General features: G+C 37.0%; 1 protein-coding gene across 7 annotated transcripts in view; it reads left to right on the top strand.

The window, feature by feature from the left end:
* The window catches only part of LOC106051885 (uncharacterized), a 43,455-nt gene that overhangs the window by 3,805 nt on the left and 27,311 nt on the right, over positions 1 to 12,339 (top strand). For 6 of the 7 annotated variants that reach the window (XR_008777644.1, XM_056027311.1, XM_056027307.1 and 3 more), the window contains 7 exons: positions 1,708 to 1,999; positions 3,038 to 3,166; positions 4,561 to 4,743; positions 5,487 to 5,599; positions 6,205 to 6,321; positions 7,059 to 7,142; positions 8,537 to 8,758. Coding sequence is in view for 6 of the 7 variants with exons in the window: in XM_056027307.1 (XP_055883282.1) it covers positions 1,708 to 1,999; positions 3,038 to 3,166; positions 4,561 to 4,743; positions 5,487 to 5,599; positions 6,205 to 6,321; positions 7,059 to 7,142; positions 8,537 to 8,758 (1,140 nt within the window). In the remaining variant the exon portion in view is untranslated. Of the gene's footprint in view, positions 1 to 1,589; positions 1,611 to 1,707; positions 2,000 to 3,037; positions 3,167 to 4,560; positions 4,744 to 5,486; positions 5,600 to 6,204; positions 6,322 to 7,058; positions 7,143 to 8,536; positions 8,759 to 12,339 lie in introns of those variants that run through there. The other variant, XM_056027310.1, reaches the window with a different exon arrangement.

Raw genomic sequence — 12,339 nt, 5'->3', positions numbered from 1 at the left:
AGGAGATGATACTTAATAGCAAATATGCAGTAGTGCAGTGCTGAAAAGCACTAAGTACAAAAGGCAATAGGTGATTGATCCGATAAATAGGCAGACACTTGAGGGAGGCTGCGGATAAATAAAGACAAGTTAGGACATGTCTCTCATGCATCTTATCGATGCCCTCGACTGAGGTGCATTCGTCAGATTGGTAAAATTGCTTTTGAGCACAATGGGAAGATGATGACAAATGGAATCGGAAAATAGATGGCTGATAGTAGCAAGATAAAATGTACATAAAAGGGGAAATAATAATCTCAATTAAACAACGCAAGTGCAAAGAGACAAAAAAAAGGGGGGGGGGAGAAATGGGCGGCGGTCAGCGACCATGACAGTTTGTTTACACATGGCCGTCGGTCGAGAACAATGGGGTGCGCTTGAAACGAGAGTGTCCGTTCAAGGGGCGCAACTCTCGTCAAAGTAGAATGACTTAGGGGAGATAATTCATATCTCTTTTCTAAGCGCAGTATTAGTGCGCTAGTAAAATTATCACGGCGGTCAGCCGAGATAAAGGAAATAAAATAAGATGTACAAATATATACTTGGTTGCATCAACGATCAATTGAGCAACGTATCATTAATAGATTAATGCAATACATAAATATACACATATACCATATTTATGTTTTCTACTTACGACAGTGAGAAATACACAATGCACTAATTAAATATAAATGAAATAATAAAATACACATGATAATCTCCAGTGAGAAATATGCACAAAGTAATTAAGTGGAACTCTGATTAAGTTCGGCTTACCCCCAGGTAAGGTATTCCTCTAAGAGTAAGAATAAATGAAGTAGTCCATACTCGACTGTTCAGCTAGAATGAGAAATGAGAGAGTGTCTGTCCAGCCTTTTTCTACCTTATATAGGCCTGGGAAAAGGTGGGCGGAAACAGGAAATGGGATTGACCAAAGATAATTTCTAACGTGGGTGAAGTCCGACGAAAGTTGCACCTTGGAGCGTCACGAGGCGTGTTGACCCGAGTAATCTCTTTGATCAAAGAGAGACGTGGGAGAGGGGGGGAGAAGAAAGATTGACTTGCATTCCACCCAAGGTGGTGTCAACTGCGACCGTCAGACATCCGGCGGGTAAGACCAAAGAGACTGTGTGTTTATCTTTCCCCAATCAAAGGGAGATAAGTAAAATGACGCGGCCAAGCTATCTCTAAGGTGGTGGACTAAGTCTATCTTCAGGAGGAAAGGGGTGGGGTTGGTAGGGAAATAGGGACTAAAATGAGAAATAACTAAAATAAAATAAATAAATAATAATTAATGCTGTGATAAGTTTTAGTGACTCTGACAGCAAGCTTTTGACTTGTCACACATGTCCAAGGAGAAGAAGACATTGCATTGGAGACGTCTATGTCGTCAGTTATTAACTTTTAATCTCCCAAAAGAATATATTTCTGTTTTATTGAACTATGACAGTTTGTAAATCTTCCAGCAAAGCTCTTCATATTGTGTTCTTTGACCATGTTCAGTAGTTAAGAAAACGTCAGATATACATAACGTCTACTCGTCGTCTACTATACATACTTTAGACAAACTGTTAGGATTTTCAACATTAGTGAGTAGCACTTACTTATTTCTAGATTTATGCAGTCAATGGAAGGGTGCCATTAGTAGTTGCATCCTTGACAATTAGTTTTTTTTTCAAACTGTAGGTCTAGATTGCTAGCGGCTTTGATGCTGTCAGTATTTACAGACAATGCCATGTCAGCCTGTCCAAAGGATAAGAACGTCTGCGAGTATTGGCTTGAGGTAGAGAGTTTTATGACCATGATGGACTACAAGACGGCAGTCTACGCTTCTGGCGGGAAACTGTATCACTTCAACGTGACAAACACAACTCTGGAGACGCACATTAGTGATACCAACGTGATCACAGCAGACGGCTGGGAGAACCAAAGACTGGTCATTGCTGTCAATAAAACAATACCTGGACCTACTATCGAGGTAAGAAAATCAAAGACTGGAAATCGATACTTATTAAACTGTACCTTAACTTTGTATTAATTAAAAGATTTAATAACTGGAACTGTTATGTATACCTGATTACGCAAGGTTGTTATTGTGGGATGTAAGCAGTCCACGATCAAATGCTTCCAATGGCAAATAATATTTTATAACCAGTCCAGATCTACGGGGGCGTAGCTATTGGGTCAGGTGGTCCCATTGCAGAAGGTGCTAATTCGAGAGACTAATGCTTAACTCTTTAACTCCGTAATTATTTTCCACGATCTGACACGATTGTTATTTTTTCACATTAGTACATATTCTACATACTACCCTGTTAGGGTTAAACTTCAATAATATATTTGTTTGTAATCAGAAAACGTTACTTTTGGTATAGAATTTTAGGAGAATGCATGCTCTTTTTATAAAACACAAAATTAAAGTTGATAAAATCAAAATTAATTGAATTTAATGCGGTCATTCAACGATGACATCGGTAATTAGGAGAAAAAAGAGTTAAACCAGTAAGTTTGAGAAGAACTGACTCCTTAGACTGGGCTGGCTACCCACCTAAGAGTAGAACACTCAGAATTAAAATCTGTAACCGCCACTGTGCGGTTATACTTAAACATGTGAAAGCTTCCCTGAGAAAAAAACAAACAAAATCTAATAAACCCAAGGCAGCTTTCATCACACCGTGCAACATCCTGGCAGAAATTGCGAAGCCGCTAATCCACAACATTTCGGCTAATGTCGTTACTTTGGACGCTGCTTATTCCCATGCTTTCATGTCATGTCTACGAGATGCATCAATTTATTTTATTACTGAATGAGGCCAACAACATTGCTATAAATAAATCTTCTTTTGAGTCAACAGAACTTCATACTTGTTAAAATGGCTGTCAAAGTATTTCAGTACATTCTAGGCGTATGAAGGTCATACTGGTTAAAATGGTTGTCAAAGTATTTCAGTACATTCTAGGTGTATGAAGGTCATACTTGTTAAAATGGTTGTCAAAGTATTTCAGTACATTCTAGGTGTATGAAGGTCAGACTGTCGTGGTGCACGTCAAAAATAAACTCATGGCTAGTGGGATCAGCATCCATTGGCACGGTCTGCATCAGAAGGGAACTGTGTGGAGTGACGGAGTTAGTTTCATTACTCAGGTAGGTGACACATCATCGTTAGGTTTCATTACTCAGGTAGGTGACACATCATCGTTAGGTTTCATTACTCAGGTAGGTGACACATCATCGTTAGGTTTCATTACTCAGGTAGGTGACACATCATCGTTAGGTTTCATTACTCAGGTAGGTGACACATCATCGTTGGGTTTCATTACTCAGGTAGGTGACACATCATCGTTAGGTTTCATTAGAGTTACAGTCGTTTCGTTTTGATAACAAAATGTTTATTAACACAAAGTTATTTTCATCAACTTGGCTTAAGTACAATATCATTGAAACTATTTGTAGAGAGTGAGGTATTTGGAAGAAAGCGAGTTGTGAATATATGTATAATAAGATTAAAGGTAGAGATGAAGTGTATTATGAGCGGAAGAACTTAATGTCTTTCTGAATTGGAACTTAACGTATAAACGTTACTATTTGTACAGATTGTTTACGTTTAATATATATATATATATAATGTTTTTAGACTGATAGGTACTTGTATATAAAGAAGGAGACATATAAGGTCCTTTTTTAAGTATTGTAAAAGTTTTATGTGTGTTATCACTAATAGTGATAATACACCAGATGATGACAAAATTAAACATCAACATCACGTTACGGTGGATCCCTGGACACATTGGCGTCATGTGAAATGAAAGGGCAGATAAGCTTTCAAAGGTAAGATCATCTATGGAGCAGCCAGATAGACCTGTTAACTACCTGATCCTAAGGTCAATGTTAATCATCAACCACAAAGAGGAGTGGCTCAACCAATGGGCATCAGGAAACAAAGGCAGAGCCATGTACAAAGAAATGAACATGCCTAACAAACTGGAAAGTATTAACTTCCTCCCCCGCAAAGAGCAATCTACAATCTTCCAACTTAGGATAGGACACACACCTCTGTTAAATTACCATCTCAATGAAATAAATCCAACACAATTGCGCCCACCCTTATGAAACCGTAAACCATATCTTTTTTTAATGCCCCTTCCTAATCTATCTTAGACAGACCCTACTACCACTACAGCCCAACATAACCAACATCCTGTACGGAAGTGCTGAACAACTGAAGAAAACAGCACACTTTTTTTCCTTGGCACAGTCTGCAAAAGAGTTGACAGCTCAGCAGCAATAAAGCTGGCTAGAAGAAGAAGAAGAAGTTGTGTCAGGGATATTTTACGAACACATTTCGATTATAAACACAGTACTACAATTTAAAGAGAGCATACACTTTCTAAAGTACATAGGTAGCTAGTCAACATTTTATGTACACGGGACACACACACACACACAAAACACATTTATAATTATTGGCCACAGATCGAAATCCCCAAGTAAGAAATCCTTTGAACCATTTTGGTCATATTTTTTTCTTACTTCCGCAGTGTCCCATACTTCCTGGTCAAACATTCACATACAGATTTGTAGCTGACCCCAAGGGAACATTTTGGTACCACGCCCACACAGGGACACAGCTCTCTATGGGTTTATTGGGACCTTTTATTGTCCGAGAGAACCAGTCGATGCCGATGGGAGAGGAGATGGGAGAGCATATCATGATGCTTCAGGTAAACTCATTGTCTCGTGCATACAAATATTTTCAACACCCCTTCGTTATAAACGTAAATAGTAGAAACAATTCGAAGTTGTGAACATTTACATAACAAGCTCTACACGGGCGTTACACAAAATACTTAAAAAGAATATTGTGTTGAAGTTCATTATTGTAAAAATACATATACATTTTCTGGAAGCAGGCATAAAACCTTGTGTTTTTCTGGGGAAAAAAAGAAAACTAAAAGGTCAATTATTGTAGGTCTATAGAAAACAAATCTTCCATGTGTATCAGTTTCTGCCAAAGATCAAGTAATTCTACATTGAATACATGGCCCTTCGCTAGCATTCTTTTTTTTCTGTTGTTTTATACTCTCTTCCATTCTCTGTGACATAATACCTGCGACAGAATGGAATGGGTTGCCTGAGTCAGCCAGTAAAACCAGTGACTTAGCAGAATTTAGGTCATTGGTTAATATGCATGACTAAATGCATGACGCGTAGGACGTAATCATCTTCTTTTTTTGAAGTAACGTCTGTATTAAGATAAGACATAATTCCTCTAACATAATCTCTGTGACACAATACATATGGCATAATAGCAGTGACATAATACATGTGACATTATCTCTGTGAGTTAAAAGAGGTGAGGTACTCTTCATTCGAATTGCTTTCTTTACATCATTTGACATCTTTGTATCCCCTGGCTTAGTGGCTATGAACTCAACCAACATTTAGTGCCCACTTCTATTCTCAGGACTGGAACCATGACATGGATGCCGAGCTCCTACATCATAAGATGTTGTATGGTAACTTTGAGAACAGAACCAGAGTGGAGTTCACTGGATCATTAGAAGGAGGAAACTTTAGGTCCGTAGACAAATACAAGAAATGTTTATTGTTTTGTTAAATTAAAAGTAGCCAATTTGTTTTTCAAAGCAAAGCTTATATAAGGAAAACCATTCTACACTTTTAGCCATATATATCAATACCATAAGATTTATTAATTAATTAAATAATTGGTTAACTTTTTAATTGATTGATGTTTTTTAATGTAAAACGTTTTAACTTGATTCGAGAATGAGTGGGGGGAGATATAACATGTACAATTATCTAATGGATAAAATCCCACATATTTGAACATGTCTGTTAATACTGAAGGATTGTTTTTCCTTGTTAGTTTCAAACAAAACAATTAATAACCAGTAATTAATAAGCTAATTGTTTATTTTTTATGGATTCATGCTTTGCTAGGTTACAATAAATAATTGTGTAAACTAGAGCCGAGAATGGGTGCGGGAGAAATAACGTGTTCAAAATTTGTACCAGACAGACAGACAGTGAATTAAAATAAGCTTTGTAAAAAAAAAGTCAATGACTTCAACATGATTAGCTGAAAACATTTTGACATTTGTTTATCATTTCACAAAATAAATGAATAAAACATGTCAGCATTTTTGTTTCTTTGTTGTCAGTATGTTCAAGTTTCACTCAGGACTAATCAATGGTAAAGGAAGATACTTTCAACCGGACGGTACTTTTATTGAAGCTCCTCTGTCTGTATTTACTGTCCAGCAATCTAAATCTTATAGGTAAGTACTAGACATGGTATTGATGGTAATACTTAAACCTAAACACTTCACTTACTAGAACAATGTCATAGATTTAAAAAAAAACGGATCCTCTTTAAATTTTTAATTCATTATTTTATTAAATCATGCGAATATAATTAAAAAAAAAACAACAACAACAGAATTATGCTAAACCTTCTGAACACAAGATTAAAATGCAGAACTAATGATAGAGTCTTTGAAGACAAATCATGCATTAATGAACACTATTCCAACTGATGGCATAGAACACCAAGTTCTTCCTGGTTTATTTGCAAAACATAAGTTGATTTACCAATTTTACGTTACACATTGTAAATTACTTTGTAACTAATGAGATAAAGGGGGCGGTGGCTGAGTGGTTAACGCTTGGCCTCCGAACCCTGGGTCTGGGTTCCAATCTAGGCTTATCTAGGTGAAGACTGGGATTTTTAATTTTGGGATTTTTAGGGCGCCACGTAATGGGTGCGTGACTTTAGATGGAGAAAATAAAGGCAGTTGGTCGTTGTGCTGGCCACATGAAACCCTGCTCGTTAACTATTGACCGAAGAAACATATGACTTTAACATCATTTGTCTTATAGATCGTAAGGTCTGAAAGGGGAACTTTAATTTTTTTTTACTATGAAATAAACCCCTTGAGATTATTACACTGAATAAAAATCAATGCATAAGATCGTCACCAATAACAACAGCAACATCACAAACATTTTTTCCCAGGTTCCGGGTAATAGGAGCAGGCAACCTGTATCCCTTTAGAGTTTCCATTGATGGACATCCTCTAAAGATCGTGGCTACTGATGGGTAAGTATTAGTATTCTAATTATTTATGCCTGACCTTGCTGTCTATGTGTGCTGGACCTGGTTATATCCCAGGATCAATCCGTCAACGAAACCTTATGTTCTTCATTACAGTTGTAAAGTTTTTAAAGATAGTATTAATAGTAGTCAAAACAGTTGTAATTACATAGCTTTGGTGTGAAACTCCACACATCTCTCGCAGGGGCTGACGGGTATGGAGGGTGTCATGTATATTGGAAATACATTCACGAGTCATAAAAGACAACAAACACTTTTTGTTCACCTCAAAATCTAATTAGCAGATTGATTTGAAATAAAATAATATATACATAGATTACCAAAAAAGGAGACACAAATATTGACTAGTATGGAGATCGAACACACTACATGGAAGATATTAGAGCAACGCTTCGCTTACCAGCGTTACGACATATCTGCACAATGTTAGCTCAAAATAAATGACTATTTTCCTAGCGACTAACTTCTAGATTCTTTTTAACATGTCTATACGTGTCTATCCACGAAGAAAGTGCTAGCTGTTAGAAGGAATTATAGAAAATGGAAAAAAAAAAGACGATAACAAGAAAACAAAAAAAAAGACAATAGCTCCTTGAAATAACTTGTAGAGCGATTGTTTTTCTCTTAACTGATGAATGAATGTTAGATTTAAAAACAATGCAACATTTTTTACCTAGACCCATTCTAGCTAAGCGAATGTATAGAACTACTACACTTTACACTATGGCTTTAGATCTAGAATTCTAAACTTAGATGACGTTTTCCACAACATTAACGTACTCAACTCTCGAATCGATGTCTTACATTCGGAAATTCACGAACGCGATAATCATTTCAAGAACGTGAAAGTCCTTTCAAATACGATGTTGAATGAGAACCTAGACCTAGTTCCTTAGCCAAATTTAAATTTAAGTTGTTTTTTTTTTTACTTTGAAAACATTTAACTTGAATTTTCCCCGTGCGTCAAATGAGTAAGTAATCCTTTGTCGCGATACACAACTGTTAAATTTATAGGAAACTCGTCAAAGCCGTTTTTGTGTTCCACCTTCCAGTTTTCCTGAAGCTCTGACTTGAATAGAAGTATTGTAAACCAGATAGAAATTGTTTACTCAGCGATATACATATCAACTATTAAATTTATAGGTAAATCATTAGAGTTGTTTTTATATCCGTGTCCAGGTTCAATCCACTCAGGTTCCAAGACAGTGTTACTTACATATAGTTATTATAAAAAGAACATCTTTAAATGAGTTAATAGAGAATTATTGTAGATGTATAGTTCTTAAGTCGTGTAATTTGTTTTAGTTAAAAAAGTCATATGATACTTGTTATGTCGATAACTATGAAATTAATCAACAGTTTCTTGTTTTCATGTCTAGAAATGAGGTCGATCCTCTGCTGGTAGAGTCTTTTATAATCAACCCAGGTGAAAGATACGACTTTGTAGTAGTGGCCAATCAAAGTATCGACAATTATTGGATAAGGGGAGAAACGCTGGAGGTCAATGTCAAGAATCACACCGCCTTGGCTATATTTAGATATGCTAATGCCCCTGACACTGACCCTCTAACCAAAAGAAGACAATGCTTACAGAGTCACAAGTAAGTAGGACCCTTTGTAGGTGAATAGTGCAAGCTGTGTACAGGGAATAGTTAAAAAGACCTTTAAATGTAATATATCTCATTATATTGAAAGTCAGAATATACAATTGTGTTTGAGATAATTGAACAATCTGAACGTGAACAATAAATAAACAAGGTTACAAAGACAGTTTGTGTGGAAACACAAACTCAAAATCGGCCCCCGAAGTGGTCCACCCAGGCAGGCTTCAATATTTTCAGAAAGAACATCCGAATGAAATTATATCAAAGACAAATGAGAGATAAGAATGGAGAAAGAAGGTTAACAGATCTTGTGTAGTGCCCCAACGGTCCAGCAGATCAAAGGATAGGTGAAAGTGAATGTAAAGTTAGATATGAACCTGGCCTAACTAGTTCCCCTATCAGACCTTGTGGTCTATAGGGCAGATGATGTAAATTTCATCTGTTTTTGTGGCCTACGGTTAACGAGGGTGTCATGAAGCCAGCACAACGACCAACCACTTTTCCCCAACTAATGTCAGGTACCTATTAGAGCTGGCTAGACAGTTCGGCGCATTTGCCGGCAAGCTGTTTCCACAAAAATCTGTCACTGACAAAGTCTGAAGCCTCTTCCCACCTGCTCTGAGGACCTCCATGAAAGTGTGGAGCCAAGTTGTACTAGGATGTCATCGCAACTCTTATTACGCGTAATTCATTTTGTCGGAGAAAATGTCCCGCAAACCTCATGTGACGCTCTGTCACAACCTTACTAAGGGACGACTCCCAGTTCGGCATATGATTTTTTTTATTCAGACCCGATCTCTATAACTGACCGTCTTAGCCATCTCTGTGAGCCACAATTAATCTTTTTCAATTTCCGGCAGATGACAATTCACTTCACTTTATTAATGTAGCCAAGCCACTGGTAAATTTGTAACCTCTCTTGGCTACGCTATTGGAATTAGGTGACTGTAGTTTGCTTTAGATTTTATATCAAAAAGGGAACCTTTTATCGTCAAAATAATCTGTTGGGGTTTTTTAAACTATTTTTTTTTTAAAATTAGAGTCTAAATTTAGAATAAGCCTAACATTGAAGAGAGAAGTTTTAAACTTCAAAACTCCCAGTGGTGGGATTTTAAACTCAAAACCATTTGGAGGGCTTTTAAACTTTTTAAAAAGCCCTCTGGAGGAGGGGGGTTTGAAATTCAGATTGTCTACGCTCATTTTTGAGTGTGTATTTTGCATCGAAAACCACGGAAAGAGGAGGGGGTAACTTAAAACCCCATTGGCTACGCTCATAGATTTTATAGTGTGTAATTTGCTTTTTTTTTATATTGAAAAGGTATTTTTTAGCTTCAAACACCAACTGGAGGGGGGTTTCAAATAAAAAACCCTTTGGCTACGCTTATAGAATTTTGAGTGCATTATTTGCTTTGTTTTTGAAATTAAAGAGGAATTTTTAAGCTTTAAACCACACTGAAGGGGCATTTAAACTCAAAACCCATTTAGCTACGCTCATAACATTTTGAGTGCGTAATTTGCTTTTTTTTTATATTGAAGAGGTATTTTTTTTAGCTTTAAACCCAGCTGAAGGGGGGTTTAAACTCAAAACCCCTTTGGCTACCTCATAGAATTTTGAGTGTGTAATTTGCTTTTTTTATACTGAAGAGGAGGTTTATCGTAAATTTTGGAGAGGGGGTTAAAATCAAAATCTTCTTTAGATGTGCTCTTGGAATTGTCGTTTGCATTTTTTTTTGGTTTTGTTTTATAGAAAAGGGGGATTTAAATGCAAACCCCCCCGGCAGGGGGTTTTAAACTCAAAACCCCCTTATAGGGGGTTTCAAACTCAAAATCCCCTGGTAGGGGTTTTAAACTCAAAACCTCCTGATAGGGGGTTTCAAACTCAAAACCCCATGGAAGGGGGTTTTAGACTCAAAATTCCCTTGGCTATTTCGCCTAAAATAAACAAAATGAAAGCAAAAAATCAGTCACTAAATTTCGACTCCCCCCCCCCTGGGGGGGGGGAGGAAGATTTCATTTGGGGGGGGGTGAACCCCTAACCCCTCCCCCCGGCTACGTCCATGTAATGATCCATTGTAACTTTTTTTTTTTAATCGTGACCTTAGATGCATTTTTTGTATCAATGCGCGAATCCATGAATGAAGCTTGATTTATTAATGAAGAAGGTTGTGAAATTTTTAATAAGAAATGAAGATTTTCATTGAAAAGTGGTGTAATTTTTTGAAAAATCTGCTTGCATTTATGATTTAAAAAATAAGATGGTTCACTTTCGGAAAAGAAAAAAGTAGCCGTTGCATCAGAACTTTTAATGATCTAAAATATCATGATGTCCGATTTTCATTTTCTCTTCTAGTTTCTGAGATCTAAAAGGGACGGACGGACAGAAGGACAGACAGGCCGCACAAAACTAATAGCTCTTTTCCCCTTTCTGGGGCCGCTAAAATACTTAAAAAAAAATAAAAGTTATATATGGGAAAGCACCGAACAATCACTGTCAATGCTGTATGGTTTATCTCTATTCCTCTATATAAAACAAAATCAATTAATTAACTAATTATTTGTTTTTAAATCGATTCATGTATTGTATTTAAACATTCACAACTATGCAACAATTCAACTTGATCCGAGACTGGGAAGTGGAAGAAATAAACGTGTAAAAGAATCCACCCAGACAGACAGAGTGGATATAAGATGTCAGCACTGAAGTCCTCACCCAGACAGACAAAGTGGATATAAGATGTCAGCACTCAAGACCTCACCCAGACAGACAAAGTGGATATAAGATGTCAGCACTCAAGACCTCACCCAGACAGACAAAGTGGATATAAGATGTCAGCACTCAAGTCAACACCAGACAGACAGAGTGGATATAAGATGTCCGCACTCTGTAGAGAAGATGCAAGTCCTCACCCAGACAGACTGAGTGGATATAAGATGTCCGCACTCTATAGAGAAGATGCAAGTCCTCACCCAGACAGACAGAGTGATATAAGATATCCGCACTCTATAGAGAAGATGCAAGTCCTCACCCAGACAGACAGAGTGGATATAAGATGTCCGCACTCTAAAGAGAATTTGCAAGTCCTCACCCAGACAGACAAAGTGGATATAAGATGTCCGCACTCTATAGAGAAGATGTAAGTCCTCACCCAGACAGACAAAGTGGATATAAGATGTCCGCACTCTATAGAGAAGATGCAAGTCCTCACCCTAAATTGTATTCTTCATCTCGCGTGGAAACAAGTTTTTTTAGACCAGGACTGTTATTTTTTTCCTTTTTAGAAAATCGTTGTAACTGTTAAGGCATGGCACAGTTTCAAGGAGAAGGTTAGTGAATAGGTAGATTATCCTGGAAGTCTGGCCATTAAAAATATCTTGAAACAAGTTACGAAATATGAAAAAACTAAAAATAGATCTATCGTCACCTTAACAGTGCAATAGCCTACATATATATACCATCAGTTCTTTATATAAAAATTTACTTTCACAGATGCCTTGTTGCCATTTGACCATTATTTATAATTTATACTACCGTCTTCAAAATCTTTTTTTTTTCACACTTGCTTTGTTGCCAACTATCC

This window comes from Biomphalaria glabrata, chromosome 4 (assembly GCF_947242115.1).
Source record: "Biomphalaria glabrata chromosome 4, xgBioGlab47.1, whole genome shotgun sequence".
Taxonomy (NCBI): domain Eukaryota; kingdom Metazoa; phylum Mollusca; class Gastropoda; family Planorbidae; genus Biomphalaria; species Biomphalaria glabrata.
This window is presented reverse-complemented; position numbering and strand designations above follow the sequence as displayed.